Source organism: Gracilinanus agilis, chromosome 6 (assembly GCF_016433145.1).
Source record: "Gracilinanus agilis isolate LMUSP501 chromosome 6, AgileGrace, whole genome shotgun sequence".
NCBI classification, from domain to species: Eukaryota; Metazoa; Chordata; class Mammalia; order Didelphimorphia; family Didelphidae; genus Gracilinanus; species Gracilinanus agilis.
In genome coordinates, this window is record NC_058135.1 from 69,376,803 (window position 1) to 69,394,248 (window position 17,446).

At 34.8% G+C, this 17,446-nt stretch overlaps 1 protein-coding gene across 1 annotated transcript in view; it reads right to left on the bottom strand.

The window, feature by feature from the left end:
• Positions 1 to 17,446, bottom strand: part of LOC123251409 (bifunctional heparan sulfate N-deacetylase/N-sulfotransferase 3) — a 192,345-nt gene that overhangs the window by 83,061 nt on the left and 91,838 nt on the right. The window contains exons 4-5 of the mRNA XM_044680660.1: positions 9,992 to 10,177; positions 3,071 to 3,199 (exon numbers count right to left, since the gene is read on the bottom strand). Coding sequence (XP_044536595.1) covers positions 3,071 to 3,199; positions 9,992 to 10,177 — 315 coding nt within the window. The remainder of the gene's footprint in view (positions 1 to 3,070; positions 3,200 to 9,991; positions 10,178 to 17,446) is intronic.

Consider the following 17,446-nt stretch of genomic DNA (forward strand, 5'->3'; position numbering starts at 1 on the left):
GTTCCTCCCCCCTCCAAGAGCTGACAAGCAGTTCCACTGGGTTATACATGTTTAATTGTTCAAAACCTATTTCTGTGTTATTCATATCTGCAGTAGAGTGAGCTTTTAACATCAAAACCCTAATCCTATCCATATCAGACTACATGATTGATTAGATGTTAGAAGACCTTTGGTTCTTGGTTTTGCTACTCCCTCTAAGGTTGAAGAGGGAACCCTTTACTTTACTAAAGCCAACTTTCCTCATATGTAAAATGAAGATAACAAAGATGCACTACCGTACCAACTTTACTTTGTTGTTATAAAAATGAAATAATATAAGTGAAAGCACTCTACAGATTACAAAGTACTATATAAAACTATTATAATTGTGATAATGATTATGAATGATAATAACAACAACAACAATATATTTTTAGGAAAACTGAGCATCCATGGTAACCTTGGTGAGTAATAAGTATAGTCATTTGATGCAATTTGTATGGAAACTATCTTAAAGTAAGATCCAGGAACCTTGTTAATTCCACAAATTAACTTGGGGCAAACCAAGAAATCTCAGTGAGCCTATCTATTCTTTTTTTAAATTCTTTTTTTATTTTTTAGAAAAATTTTCCATGGTTACATGATTCATGTTCTTACTTTTCCCTTCACTCCCCCTTCAACCCCCCCCCATAGCTGACATGCATTTCCACTGAGTCTTCTATTCTTATTTGTAACATGAGAGGAGTTGGACTAGGTTAGGTCCTTTTTAAAATTTCATGTATTATGGATCCCTCTGGCAGTCTAGTGATGCCTGGGACTTCTTATCAATATGTGAATACACACACACACAAATATATATATATATATCCAAGTTCATTGGGCCCTCTGAAATCTAGCCATAGACAAGTCTCTAGGTAGATTTAGATAAATTTAATCCCTTGATTAAATAGTCTCCACGTTTCCTTCCAGCTCTATAAACTCATGATTCATTAGAACATCAACAAGTTCTGACTGAAACTTAATGAACACTGAGATGTAGAATTAGGTCTATTTACTGGCTGACACTGTGAAATGTATTCTCTTTTTTATATAGTTGAATCAATTGTGAAATCAGCATGCTAACTGTGGAGACTAGGTTCTCCCTACTCCCCAGTTTTTTTCCCTTGGACTCTCCCATTAATTTAATGTAACCTTTAATTTTACATAATAATAATAGCTAGATATAATATATATATATGTATATATATATTATGTCAACACATTTTACTTATGGTTTCTAAAAATGGTGCCACCATTTTTCTAGTCACTCAGATTCATAGCCTCATTCATTCTCCACTTTTCAATCTCCCTCATCCCACATAATGACAGTCTCCACTTCTCTTATCCCAAAGTCTCTTCCATCTCTGCTGCTCTTTCGAGTCATATAACTTCTTGGATTCATGCTCTTTTGCCTAAATTGAAGCAATGACTGATAGCCAACTGGACTCCCTGCTTTCAGTTCCTTCCCTCTCATATTTATCCTCCACTCACATCTAAGGTGACATTCCCAAAACAAAAAAAAAATCTGACCATATCAATCTTATGTTTACTAAAACCTGAGGGCTACCTATTACCTCTGAAATTAAATACAACATATTGCAATGGACATTTAAAGCCATTTATAACCTTGCCCCCAAATTCCCTTCACAAATTACTTTCTAACCAAACTACCAACTTGCTCTTCCTCACATATGGCATTCCATATACCACCTCTACACTTTTGTAAATATTGCCCCAACCAGGACTGTCATCTCCTCTCCTTACTTTTGCCTCATAAAATTTCATACCTCTCTCAAAACTTGGGTCAAGTGACATTTTTGACATAAGGTCCAATCTCCCTAGTTGTTAGTTTCTCCCATCTGAAAATATCCAGTACACATTTTATATACATTTATTGTACATGTTGTTTCCTTAAAAAAAACATAAACTTGAGCCAAGGAACAATTTGATTTTTTGTCTTTGTATCCCCAGAAGTTACCTTGAAGCCTTGACACAATGAAGATATACTAATAAACACTAGTAGAATGATCAGTTGATTAATGGTTTTATTCCATTCCTTCCCCTTCTCAATATATGTCCAGTACATTCATGTATGCCTTGTGCTTTCTGCATCTGAAATTGTTAGTTACCATTAGGACAGGAACTTTAGCTATCAAAATTACTCTGTTTAGGGCTGAGAATATGATAGAAGTTTAATATATTCTCTCCCTCTTCATCTCCATCTCCTACATTGCTTGGTTTCCTTAAAGTCCCATTTGCAATTCAGTCTTCTATAAGACACCTTTCTTGATTCTCCTGCATGCTAATACCCCTCTTCTGCTGATTATCTCTAATTTACTCTATTTATTTTTATTTAGAGATAGCTGTTTGCACATGTCTCTCCTGCTGAAATGTAAGGCAGAGTGGTCTCATCATCGTTTAGAAAAGGGATTGGGTTTTTTGTTTGTTTTGTTTTGAATGTAATTTTTTCTTCCTTCTGAATTTCTTAAAAATGGTAAGCATAGAATAAATATTTTAATTTGTTGACTTCTTCACTTATACTTCACAAAGAAGTATAAATTACATGAATGCAAATCATTGTTATCACATGCCTTTTGCCATGTGAAATGCAGGAAGATGAGTTATAAAATCCTACTTATTGTAGGATGTGACTGATAATTTACTCTGTTCCAAAGGGAGGTGGGAATGGTCAACTCTCCAACACTGGAACTGCAGGTGATATGCACTTCCCCTCTGGTCCATTCCCTCTGGTAGTCTACCCATTGATTGACCTCAGTAGCAGGAAATATCTTTGAGCTCTTCCATCACTGGCTTCAACTTTCTAAGATATAAAAGAGCCTGGAGTTTAGTTTGCCAGTTCTGAAGCCACAGCTGAGAGCTATTTCTGGTTATCACTTCATCATTTCCTGTTGCTCTTTTCATTTCTGGTAGAATCTGAAGGGCAAAGCATCTCAAAATGGTTTTACTGATGATAAGAGGCCTGCCTGCCTTTTTTCAAGTTATATTTTCATCCCACCATTTAGCTAGCTTGAGAATAACTTGAAATACTTACTGGATTGAGGATAAGGGTAAAGAAAAGTTCTCCTCCCTGGATACTCTTGTCCAGTTCTTTAGGGCCTCCTGGATATTCTTTGTAGAAAATTGTGTGTGTGAAAAGACCACAAGTTTGTCGTGGAAGAACCTGAATGAAAAATTAACGTCAGAAAAGAAAAGTTAGTTTTCATTTGGATTTATGGAAGCTGTGACATTTCCCTCATCATATATTATATATGATAGGGCACCATTTCATAAGGCCAAATACAAATTGAAAAATTACTTTTACTCTAAGAAAGCAAGGGTGAGACAAAAATAAATGGGATATTTATTTAAAATTAAAAGAGAAAATTTGAAGTGTTTTAAAAATACTGTTGATATAGAATCATTTTAATTCATGCAGACCTTTTAAATCGAATACATTGTAAAAATGAAATAATTTTTATATTGTAATTTTCTCATCTATATAGCAATAGTTTTAAGCATTCTATTTCCTTTCAAATTCTTTATCTACATTAAAAGATGAAATCAATGTACTGACAATGTGCTTTTGAGGGAGGAAAATGACTTCTTTATTTCAATTGAACCTCTGAATTACAAAGGAAAGATTGAACTACTCTAATGCTCATATTCCCAATTTTGACATCTGGTAGTTGCCAGAGAATTTATGTCTTTTGTTAGTCATTCTTTAAAAATCCCAGAACATGTATATACCATATAATGGTAAAAAGGTCACCTTTTCATCACTGAATAACACAAATGCCATTATTTATTACTATTGTATACCTGCATAACAAAGACATTTTTCAAAGTCTTATATTTTTCCCTATGAAATATCACGACAATTTTATCAGAAGGCATGGAGTGAAGTTATGTAAGTAGGCACATTCCTCAGCTAAATCTTATAAAATGACTTGCTTATGACCCATGTTTATCACCATGAGCTAAAAGTGGCAGGAAATTAATGCACTTGCTTTGGGGAATAGCTTGCTTGCCAATTTCTAAGGAAGGAGGCTGTTTTTACTGATTGTTCCCAGTAAACTGATTAAAAACTTCTGTCCTATCACTCAAAGTTTAAGGTAAACTTGGTTCAAAATCTGTCTTCAAAATATTGGTTCTTGTTGTCAAAATTAAGGAAAAACAAAGTATTTGAAGAATCATTTTAATCATTAGACTTGATTACAGACATTTCCTTGTTTTTCTTTTTGAGAATGTCTACTCTAATAAATATGCTATTATCTTTATAGCTGCCATGATTAAGAGTTTTACTAAAATTTGTTCTAGGTGTTGATAGATTTCCTGAGCACGTCAATGCCAATTCACTCTGAATAGCCTACTTTAGGAAGCTCGTTTAATGAAACCTTACACGAGCTATTAATGGAGAGAGAATATGAGGTTATTATGGAGAGCTGGAAGAAGGACTTAGAAGCACCTCTATTTTGATATTAAACTAAAGTTTTAATTTTTATTAATTCACAGAATGTTAGCCCTGGTGAACTCTATGCTTTAAGATATAAGAATATAAAGGATTATTAGTTTGTTTTCCTTTCTTCTGAACTATGAAATACTTAGTATGGGGAACATTGCAATCTGTATACCTTTTGACTCAGTCATACCACTATTGGTTTTATTTCCCAAGGTGAACAGGGAAAAAAGAAAAGAACTTGTATGTTCTAAAATATTTACTGCAGCTCTTTTTGTGGTGGCAAAGAATTAGAAATTGAAGGGATGCCTATCCATTGGATAATTGCACACAAGTTGTGGCATTTGGTTGTGATGGAATACTACTGGGGCATAAGAATCAAGAGCAGTTTAATTTTGGAAAAACACAAAAAGACTTACATGAAATTATGAAGAGTGAAATGAACAGAACACGAGAACACTATATACAGCTACACAAATATTGTTTTTGAAGAATGACTTGTGTATGTCTATATCCAGAGAAAGGGCTAATAGAAATAACTAAGACATCATTTTATATATACATCTTTTTTGTCAAATGATGCTTTTTCCAATGGGGAGAAGGGAAATAGAGAGGGAATTAACTAGTTATTTTAAAGGAACAAATAAATAAATTTAAATTTAAAAGAATGGATGGCATTTAAATAAATATGGTGTTAGAAAACTTTAAGTGGGGGAAATCAGAATAAGTAAAGCCAAAATATGAAAATAGGAGTATGAAGAGAATAAATTATCGGTCTGGAATGGATTGTCGAAGGCTTTGAATGCAAGACTAGACTTAAATTCTATTTTATAGTCAATAAGAGTTACTTAAGGTTTTTGAACCATAAAGTGACATGGTACATGAAAACCATGTTTGAGAAAATTTAATCTGATACTGAAGAAATAAAGAATAGGGCAGGAAGATTAGTTAGGAGCCTGTTGAAACAACCTAGGCATGAAGTGATAAGAGCACAAACATAGTAGTGTAAAGATAATAACAAAGGAAGAGCAGATGCAAGGAATATTATAGAGGAATAATTGATAGGACTTGACTGAAACCAGATTGAAAGGATTCTATGAAAATTACTATATTCTTACCCAAAAGAGAGAATTCAAGATTGGATTCTGACACTACCAAGATGCATGTCCTTTGAGAAGTGTGATAGGATGAATATTCATCTATGAGGTTTGTTTGTTTGTTTCTGTCACCCACCATTGATTAGGGAAAAGGGAACAAAACTGGGACTTAATTGGTCAGAGATTGGTCAAGCCTAAAGCTTTGCCTTTATTGCTAATTTCCTGGTGGCCTCTGGATATGTTGATTATGCTACCAGTTCACCCAGAGGTCCGAATGATCTTCCACACCCCTTATGGGGTTTAGACCCCTCAAATTCAGTGGTGGTCTGAAAACCACTTGGGTCATCGCAGCCTATCTTGTTGATCAGACCTGTTTCAGGGATAAGAGAGGTTTGTTTTTATAGAAACTAAGTATTCCGTATTCTTGCTGTCTCAAAGCTAAGTAATCCTCCTTTGCCTAACAGCTTAGTGACCTACAAGTGTCTCATTTTGTCTCAATGTGGAACATGAGCTAAGAAGTGGCCATTCAGGCTTGTCCCTAAGGAGAAGCTCCTTGTTGTCTCTGAACTTGCCATAGTTTAAATGGTGATGAGAGCACCTATATCACAGGACTACTGGGAGACTTAAATGAGAAAATGAGTGAAATTCTTTGGTATTAAAGTGTTTTGTATACATGAGCTATTAGAGATTATCCCAATTTCTAATGCAGAACTTTTTCTACTGTCTCTTGAAGATATATATTTATAATAAATGGATATTACTGCAAAAGAGGAGCTAGGTGGATCAATGGATAGAGTGACTGACTTGGAGTCGGGAAGACTCCTCTTCTTGAGTTCAAATTTGGCTTCAGATACTAACTAGATGTGTGAATCTAGGCATCACTTAAAATAATTTGCCTCAGTTTCCTCATCTGTAAAATGACCTGGAAGGGGAAATGGCAAACCACTCCAGTATCTTTGCCAACATAACTCCAAATGGGGAGTCAGTCATGAGTGAAAAATGGCTGATGATAACAGGTTATTTAATCAAGTTATTGGCAAGTAAAAGATCATGGGAGTGAAATTACAATATTCACAAACCCTCAATTGATTATCCAGCCACAAGAAAAATAACCACTATTTATTTAGTGCTTTAAAGCTTAGGCAAATATTTTACAGAGTTCATGTCATTTTAACCTTATAGAAAATGGTGAGGTAAATATTCTATTATTCTATTATATTCTATTATTATTAAAATTCTCTAGATGTGGACACTGCAGCTCACTCAACTAGGCAATGAGTTCTTCATGGTCATACACCTATTAAATGTCAGAGGTGAATTTCAAATCCAGATCCTTCAGAATCTAAACCTAGCACTCCAACCACTAAATGGGAACTATAGAGAAGGCAACTGGTCCCATATTTTTTTACTGGTATAAAAACCTTTCTGGTGATGGAATCCCCTCTACCAATGTGGTTTAACACATCCTATGCTACTTACACAGTAAGAGCAGAAGTCCTTAAAGTGGAGGTTACTAAAAAAACATGTTGATTACTGTATATCAAAATATGTCATGCATTTAACAACATTATTCTGAGAAGGGTTCCATAGATCTTACAAGACTGCTGGAAATTTTTATGATACACAAAAAGAAGTTAAGAATTCCTCTCCTAGAGAGCTGCCTAGAGTACAGAAACACCCAGCAGCCCACAGCCAGAATGCATTAGAGGTAGGATCTGAACCACATCCTAACTATGAAGTCATATCTACATTTGTCTTTCAAATGACTAGTGCATTTAGAACACTTTTGATTTTTTTGGCATGTTGGAGAGACCTGCTTTATTATTTATTTCTGATATTCTTTTCTTTTGAAATTTTGAATTCTAAATTCTGTCCCTTCACGACCCCTCTTCCACCCACTGAGAAGGCAATGGATAAATTAATGAAATCACGAAAAAACATTTCCATATTAGCTATATTGTAAAAAAATAAAGTGAAGTCATTATAATTCAGTTTGTACACAGAATTCATCATTTCTCTCTGTGGAGGTGGATAGCAGATTATCATCATGAGCCCTTTGGAGTTGTCTTGGATCATTATATTGATCAGATTCACCAAGCCGTTTACAATTGATCATCATTAAAACAGTGTTATTACTGAACAAAATGATCTGGTTCTTACTTCACTTTGCATCAGTTCATATAGGTTTTCTTATGTTTCCCCCCACCCAAGCCACAACACTTGTTGTTTCTTATAATACAATTGTCATTCATCACAATTATATGCCACAACTTGTTCAGTCATTCCCCAGTGGATGAGCATCCCTTCAATTTAAGTTTTTGCCACCACAAAAAGAGTTGCATTAAATATTTTAGGTCTTTTTTCCTTTTCCTTTGATCTCTTTACATAACAGACCTATTATTGGTGTTACCAGGTCAAAGGGTATACATAGTTTTATAGCCCTTTGGGCACAGCTCTAAAGTAGTCTCTAGAATGATTGGACCACTTCACAAATTTATCACCCGTTTTTTTAATATGCCTGTTCTTCCTCATCACCTCCAGGATTTTTCATTTCTGATAGGTGAAATGTGTTATTTGGGTTGTTTAAATTTTTATTTCTCTAATCAAAATAGTGACATAATTTAATTTAAATTAACATTTAATCATGGTGATTTAGACCAATTTTTCACATGACTGTAGAAAACTTAGATTTCTTGTTCCAAAAACTGCCTACTCATATCCTGTGACCATTTATCAGTTGGAGAATGGTCCTTTTTTTAAATAAATTTGGATTAGTCATGTATATACTTGAGAAATGAGGCTTTTATCTTTATATTGATATTAGTACTTCTCCTGTGTCTGGACCTGTAACTAGGACCCCTGATCTCCTGCAGCCATAAGTGCTAGTATTTCTCTCTTACTTGAAACTGTGACCAGGGTACCTGCTCCCTTTTGGCTGAACAGAAGCACTCATCTAGGTCATGTAATTGCCACCTATGTTCACTAGACTTGCCTATCATTGCCAGCTGCACCCAGTTTCAGGAGAAGGTTGCCTGATGCTCCTGCTCCTCCCCTGACCTGTTCTCACTCAGGTGGCACAGACCTTTCCTGCTTACATCCTACCTTGTCTTAGGCTTGAAATACATCTCATTCTGACCTTCCTTTGGCTCTGCAGCTCCAAACTTTGACTTGAGAAGTTATTTTAAAGTGGTTGGGAGGAGAGAGTTTGGCTGAATCGCTGTCTGTACTCTGCCGCCTTGGCTCCCTGGATTTCAAATTGTTCTTTAACTTGTCCCCCAGCAGCTATGATCCTGCCAAAAGACTGCATTTGGCAGCTTAAAATGTCATAACAAATCCATTCTAGGCAAATAAGCTCATGGCAGCATGAGGCATGCAAATTTCCAATAATTCTATTGTTAGGAAACTCTCACTAGTGTAAATTCCAGCAACAAGAAACATGCCTCTCTGCACTCCCACCTCCAACGACACTTAAGCTAGAAAGTGAACCTTATATTGTGGAAGAGGAAAAAGTGAAATCAATGTGAAAATGAGAATCAATGTGATCCCTTCTAACACTGCTTGACATCTTTGTAGACACTTGGGTCAACACCTGCTTTGAGTTCTTTCAGGCATTTTTAAAATATGTTGAAAAATAAGAATTTGCCTGAAAGGGGGCAGTCCTCCTCTACCTATGTACACCGGCTATACTCCAAGGTAAACCACAGAAACTAGTCCCAGTCAGGTCTTTCCTTAGGCTACACAATTTGGAAAGGAACTAGGAATTTTATTTCTTTTATTATCTCTTCCAGAATTTTTTTTCCTGAAGTGGTGGACTATAAAATATCCTTAGGAACACGTGAATTGACACATAATGGAACCCAAATCAGAGGATCTAATGAGGCTCAAACAAATGAGCAGGAAAAAAAATTTTTACAAAATCTGCCTTGTACTTAAAAAAAGTGTTCTTTAGAGTATGTTAAAAGTCTGAGGCCTGGGGATGGAAAAGCAGCATTGGTAAATATAGTTAAGATCATTGTCAATTTTGCTAAGCAAATAAAAGATTAATTATAATACATAATTATAATTAACAGTAGACTTATGCACTATCTACAAAGATAAAGGAATGTTTTGCATCTCATTTTGAAATCTCAGTCATCAGGTGATAGTAGTACTGGTTTGGGAGCTCAGAAATTAGGTTATGCAGGGGAGGGATGGTGGTGTTGGTAGTAGAAAGAGATCCACTTTTCATTGATATCTGAAGAAGCTTCGAGGGGTGGTTTTAATTAAAGAATGGGACATGTGACAAATGTCTCTTCCCACAGCATGGAACTTTTCATATTGCTGAGCTTTTAACTTTTGGCACTTTTCTCTTTTACTTTCATATGAAAACTGAGAAGCTAGAAGGGTAAGTTATACTCAGAGAATTCGAGAAGAAGCTCACCATGATGTTTTTATGGATGAAGCCGCGGCGATAGCGTGCTGGTTTCAGATGTGGATATTCCTCAGTGCTCGTGATTTTAATATTCCAGACTTTCTTCCAAGCCTCATAAAGTTGGACGTGGACAGGGTAGACCCCGGAGTGATGAGGGGCTACTGCATAGCCCATGTCAGTAGGAATGCCATGCTCCTGAAACAAATCAAAAAGATAATTGGGATAACAGAGGGACTTTATAGTTTATAATCTTTTTTTCTTATATCATCCTCTGTTTTACAACATGAAGTATGTTTCTAGTGGTAGAAAAAAGCCTCCATTAAGTTTCAAAATATCAATTCAACATATAGTGGTTACATACCACTTATGGACAGCTGCACTTCTGTTGCCTGAAAACACTGGTAATACAAGAATCATGCACGACATCACCCCTGTCCACAGGGAGTTTTCAATTAAGGGAGTATAGTGAATAGGACCCACGCAAAAATATCTATAGTATAAAATAGAACAGTGCAGAAAAGAGACGCAGAAATGTGCAATATGAGATCTGGGCAAGTACAACTCAGTTCTAATTGTAACCTATGGTAAGAAAAGGGGAAAGTGAGGCAGAGAGCTCTATATCTCTTTCATTTGAGAATTAAAAAATAATATTTAAATAGCATTCATGATTTCCTGATTATATTTCTGCAAGTAGTCTGACGAAAGTGCAGGGGAGCAGGGATCTAATGATTTTTGAAAGGATAGGTATTCCCTGCACATTGTGACTTTCTCCATTGCAGTTTCTACAGTATCAGAGGTCAACATAAGAAATTAAATGGGAATTTTTTGAGAGTTTTGGAGAAGCTGTAGATGGCATATAAAAGCCAGCTGAAGACACAGAAAAAGTTTAGAAACTCATAAATGCATAAAACATATGTATAGTATTGTATAATGTCAACATATTTAATCTTTTAATATAATAAATATATACATACACATATGTATATATAATTTCTTTTATTACAAATACCACATAAAAAAGAAAATTAGACTTCTCTGGTACAAAGGGAGGATCAAACATTTTACTAGAATTTTCCAGATTGAAGGGGTGGGGCTCCATTTGTGATGTAGAAGGAATTTCTGTAGTTTGTTCTGGTTCATATCTACCAATTGCATCTTGTTTTGATGTTAGATATTTCTGTGTTTTCCTATTGCTCATGATATATCACTGGTTAATCTGAATTCAGGTATTTGCTTCCAACATCAAACAAAATGTTCCCTCTCTTTTTCTCTGTCTCTGTCTCTCCATATGTATGCCTACACACATATATAAAATCATAAATATATGCATGCATGTATATGTATGTGGGTATATGTTTATATGTACACATATCAGTATTAAATATTGGAGTTCAACACATTATATCTCTTTTAGATCTATAATTATATTTCTAATCTCCAAACAGTCCTATTTTTATCAGATTTCCCCTTTGCATGGAAGTCAATGGTTATTTTCATTTTCATAATAGACAATGCTCCCTTTTGCTAGGAAAATACATGATTGGATAATACTATTAAATATCAGGAAGCTGATTTTTCTAGAAGCTGCAAACTATTTATAGTGAAAGCAGAAGGCACTAAGGGTATAAAATAATTTGAGAACTGGAATCTCAATTAAAGCATTAGTACATAAAATTACTATGGTGAAGACAAAAGCAAGACAAAAAAAAAACAACTCAAAAAAAACACTGATAAAATTGCACTCCCCATATTAAGCCCATGAAACCACTCTCTTATGATGAACATTTGAGAAAAATGAAGTCTTTCTCAGGGACTATCATTAAAAATGTTATTTTCTGTGATATAAATGTTTAAAAATTGAGAATTTTCTTTATTTATCAACCTACCTACCTAAGCTCTATCTGAAGCCTTACTAAATTTTGTAAATTTTTCCTCCATTTGATATATGCCATCTGAGCCAAAGATGTTCTCATAATAGAGAAAATAATTTATACAAGTATCAGAGGATAAACTTTAAAAATTGCTACCAGTAGCTTTGTTTCATTCTTTCCTATAAATGGTTTTTCTTATTTTTTAAGTCTATTTTTGGTTAGTAAAGTTTTCAAAATTTAAGTTTCATTCAATTAAACATCCTTTAAAGTAGTTTTATTATCATGCAGTGATGTTTTTAACTTTATTTTTGTACATAAGAAGCACCATTATTCCTAAACCATTCTGTCTTAGTAGAATCTTAGACTTTGAATTTAAGAAAAAAATGGTTTCAGAATATAAACACCTTAGCAAAATCAAACATGATGGAAAATTATGAAGTAATATTGAGGAGAGAATGGAAAAAATGCCAAAATGTTAGCATAAAAAAGTCAATAGATCAGTATCTGCTATGTGCCAGGCACTGTCCAAAATACTAAGAGATTTTAAAAAGGCAAAATATAGTACCTGCATTCAATGAGGTTGCAATTTAATGGGAGAATCTTATTATAATTTTTTAAAAGTTTTTTATTATGAATATTTTCCCATAGTTACATATTTCCCTCTCCCCAAACCTCACTAACCTCCTTTAGCCAACACGCAATTCCACTGGGTTTTACATGTATCATTGATCAAGACCTAATTCCATATTATTGATAGTTGGACTAGAGTTATTATTTAGTGTTTACATCCCCACTCATATCCCCATCAGCCTATGTGTTCATGCAGTTGTTTTTCTTCTGTGTTTCTCCTCCCACAGTTCTTCCTCTGACTGTGGCTAGTTTTCTTTCTCATAAATCTCTCAGCCTTGCTCTGGATCCTTGCATTGTAGAGAAGTCCGTTATGTATCAGTCTCTGTGTACAATGTTCTCCTGGTTCTGCTCTTTTCACTCTGCAGAGAATCTTATTATCTAAATCAGATCTTGTCAAAAAAATTTTAAAACAAACTAGAAGAACAACAAACATGTAAAATGCAAAAAAGTGAAGTTTTCATATCTATCCCCATCTCTAATCTATCTAATTTCCTTTAAGGCATTCTACATACCCCACCAATATGGAATTTTCAGGTTCTCCAGAGCTGAGTAGCAGGAACATTGCTGGGTATAACCAGGAACCTCTTATACTAATATGCATACACTGCAACTACTAAAAATCTTGGTCATTGTTGTAAGAGCAAACTCAGACCTAACCAAAACCTAGAAATAAAACCAAATATACACAGATGTGAAAGATGACTCCAAAAGTTCTTTCTCTGGAAGTGGATAGCCTTCCCCCTTATAAGTCTTTCAGGATTGTTCCAGATTATTGCATTACTGAAAGTAGCCAACTTTTTACAGATAATCATCATCCAATGTTGCTGTTGTTGTGTACAATGTTGCCTGTGGTACTATATTTTTTAAGAGAGCATCTATAGTAATGAACTCATGTTTCATTGAAATGGGAAAGGTACAAATGAATGGAGGTAGAGAATGGAAGAATTATTTTTTGTTTTGATTTCTTTTGGTATCCTAAAATGTAATATTAATAAAAGGAAATTTCTGGAAGAGGAGATAGACAAGGCTGAAAGGCAGAGACTAAGTGATGATAGAGGCTGAGGTGGGGGCAATAACTGGGAAACAGAAAACCCCACCATAATTGATTTAGCTCTGAAGGGATCTTAGAGAATCTAAATCCCTCTTTTTAAGTCATGGAACTGAGGCCAAGATATGTAAAATTAATTTTCCAAAGTCACATAGCTAGTTAGTATCTGAGGTGGATGCTGAACCAGCTCCTTCTTATTTTAAGTCCAGAATTAGCTATGCTGTTCCATGCTTTCAAATTCATAGTATATGCATTTAAAATTACTGTGAAAGTGTTAATTCATAACCTTTTTTTGGGATGGAACCTGTGATTACATTGGCGCAAGGGACTCTCAGTGAGCAAATATTCTCTGCCAGTGCATAATAATATATTGCTATGCAGCTTTTCCAAAGAGCTGCCAAGAGCAAAGGGTGATATCATAGGACACATGTGTAAGAAAAATAAGAATATTTCATTTGATCCTTAAAATAATCCCGAAAGGTAGGAAATTCAATTGCTACTTATGTATTAACATGCTTGAGGCATAAAGACCTTAAGTAACATGCAGAAGGTCACAAAAGAAATACAATAGTTAGAGTTGAATCCAAGTCCTCACTTTGTTAGGGATTTTTTTCAGAGATGAGTTGGACTAATGGGTGCGGAGATACCTCCCAAATCTAAAATTCTATATTTTTTCAATTCTATAACTCCAAATTCTGTACCTTTTCTACTATACTAAACGAGCTGTTTCTAGGTTAGCATTACTTGGAGCCGTTTGGTGCAATGGATAGAGTATAAGATTTGTAGTCAGAGAGCTAGGTTTGAATGTTGCCTCTTACAAAACTTAGTCTGCATGAGCAAGTTGCTTAATCAGTTGTCTTAAAGTAGAGGCCATGAAATCTTGGTTTATTGGGGAATGAACTCAAAGAGATTGTAACTTTCTTCAGTGAACACATGATAGATAATTGGAGGATGGAAAGATGGGCAATCGTTTTTCCTCCTCAAGAATAGACCCTATAAGCCAAATCCAAAATTTGTTATCGTATCTTCCTAAAGCCTTTCCTTGATAGTGAATGCAATACTCTATAGAGCAGTGACAATGAATAAAACCCACTTTTCATTCATCTCTAATTCTCCCTGCATACAATTTCTTTCTTTTTTCACATGGGAAGAAATGAGCAGTACAGGATGAACAGGCAAGGATGGATTCCAATTCCATATTGTCCACTCTTTTCAACCATCTTTATTTTAAACTTCTCTATCTCCCTAGAGGGTGGAATCATTCTTTCACTTTTCCTAATTCTCAAACCCTTCTTTATCTTTGACTCTTTATTCACTAATATGGCTGTCTTCAAAGTTCCCAATATTGTCTTAATTTCTAGTCTCAAATCCCAGAGTTTTTTCTCAGTCTACAATCTTCATGATGTCTCTATAGCACTTAGCACTATTAACTATCCTTTCTTCCTGGGAACTTGCTATCAGCTCTGGATTGTCATAAACTTCTATCTCTTGGTTCTACTCCTACCTGCTTGAAAACACATTTCATAATCTTCTTGGCTGAATATTTATTCAAATCATAATGCATTACAGTAGGTACATCCCAAGGATCTATCTTGGGTCCCTTTCTCCTCTTTCTGTGTATCCTTTCACTAGGTGAATTTATTAGCTCTCATCAGTTTAACCATCACAAATGTCTAAGCAAATCTATATATCTAGCTCCAGTAATTCTCCTGAACTCCAGCCTTCACCATGGACTCACTGTGCAACATATAGAATTTGATAGCCCTGCAGGATATCACAATCAGTATGTCCAAAACACAAAATTGATTAAATTTCACCCCATACCTCGCCTTTCTTTCAAACCTCACTATTTCTCTTCAAGACACCCCAATTCTGCTTACTTACTTAGATATCATCCATTTCAGCTCCCTACTGTCTGGTCTATTACAATGACCTCTTTAAAAAATAATTTCTTTTCATCTTAGAATCAACATTCTTCAATTGATTCCAAGGTAGAAAAATAGTAAGGGCTAGTCAATGGGGATTAAGTGATGTGTCCAGGGTCACATAGCTAGTAAGTGTCTGAACCATATTTGAACCCAGGACCTCTTGTCTCTACATCTGCCTCTCAATCCACTGAGCCACCTAGGTGCCTAACATCAATTCAAAATCTAATATTTTTCTCTCGTGGAAAAAAGTTGTCTGCTAATGCTTATGTAGCAATCCAAAGCCATTATCCATAACATTTACATCTCTATATAAAAATTTCAGCTGCTAAAATGTCTAAACTCTTGTTTTCCATGGAGATTTTATTCTTTAAACTCAAACTAAATTAAAGTCTTTTTTTTTTGTTTTTTCTAAGGATGGTGGAACTAAGTACTATAAAATACACACAGTGTGTTTGAAGGTGGTGGGGGAGAAATAAATGCTACCTGGATTATAGTATAAAAACTGGAACTGCAGTGATAATATACTCAGTGAAAGCTATGGGGCTCCAATCACAAGAAAGGAAGGGAACATAGCCATTGTCACCATCTCAGAGATCATTCTAAGAAATATGAAAGCCTATGGAGAAAAGGAAGGAAGAAGTTCCTTACAACAGACATGGAGTTCAAAGTTACTAAGAAAACAGGTAGTACTTAGAAAACTAAAGAAATTGCAAGGTAGTTTTAAACTGTTATAAGAACCCACTAATACTTTCAGGTATACAGTACAATAACAGTGTTGGCCAGTGTGTGGGGGATAGGTGTGTTTTCCTCAAAATAACTTAGACAAATTCGTTAATTTCTCTGCCCCCCCATATTTTTTAATATCAAGAAGGGAAAATTGAGGGTTTTGTTTTGCTTGATTATACATATTTGCTACAAGAATTTTTCTGTTTTCCCTTTACTTTGTTTTAGAGGAGAAGAGAAGGTTTGGAGGAATAAAAATGGTTTTGTTGATTGCAAATAAAAATAATATTGAATATGTTTTAAAATATATACAAAATTGGAAGGTCAAATAGTTGCCTGTTTTGTTTGCTGTTACCACACTACAGACATTTCTCACTTGTCTCTAGTCCTCAATCAAAAAAAGATGGAGGAATATATAGCTTCAGTACCTACCATCTATGTGTCTCCTTGAAGAATTCTATTCTAACATTCTTTTGGGGAAACTGATTTCCCTAAAGTTTCCATGGCATACCTGCCCTCTCTCCCTGCTACCACACTTTAGGTAAGTTTCCTTTTGAATTGCTCATATGGCTCTCCCAAAATTCACCATATAGTCTAGGCCTGTGAATAATTCAGAGTAGATGGAAAAATATTCAGAAAATAATCATGCCAAAAATAATTGAAAGATTTATAGACTTATGTTTCATTACGTCAATGATTTAAGAAGAACACAAGTAAATGAATGAATACATAGGATATTTAACTGCTTATAAAAGGAAAAGGGCCATAGGATGTAAAGGTAAACTATAACAAAAAGGGGCAATTAAGGAAGCTAAACATCTAGAAAAGCATACTTATAGTCCCATATTTCACTGAGATTGCCTTGAGAGATATCTGACTCAGTATAAAATCAGTCATGTTTTATTTAGTACTCTGAAAAAACTTAATTTTTACTTTTATAATATATCTTATTACTTTATTCAGTGATCTAGAAATGAAAACAATATAATAGAATCAGGTGCTTTGAAACCACTGCCAGTTATTCCTAGTAGAAAGAAAGGGCAAAGATTTTTGAGGAGCACATCCTTGTTACTGCAAAAGCATTTGCTGTTAAATATTTTGCATATTGCTGGAGGTTAGGGTCCTTGGGCCTATTTGTGATTTCTTGGATGTTTCTTTCTCTTTCTTTCTTCCTTCCTTCCTTCCTTCCTTCCTTCCTTCCTTCCTTCCTTCCTTCCTTCCTTCCTTCCTTCCTTCCTTCCTTCCTTCCTTCCTTCCTTTCTTT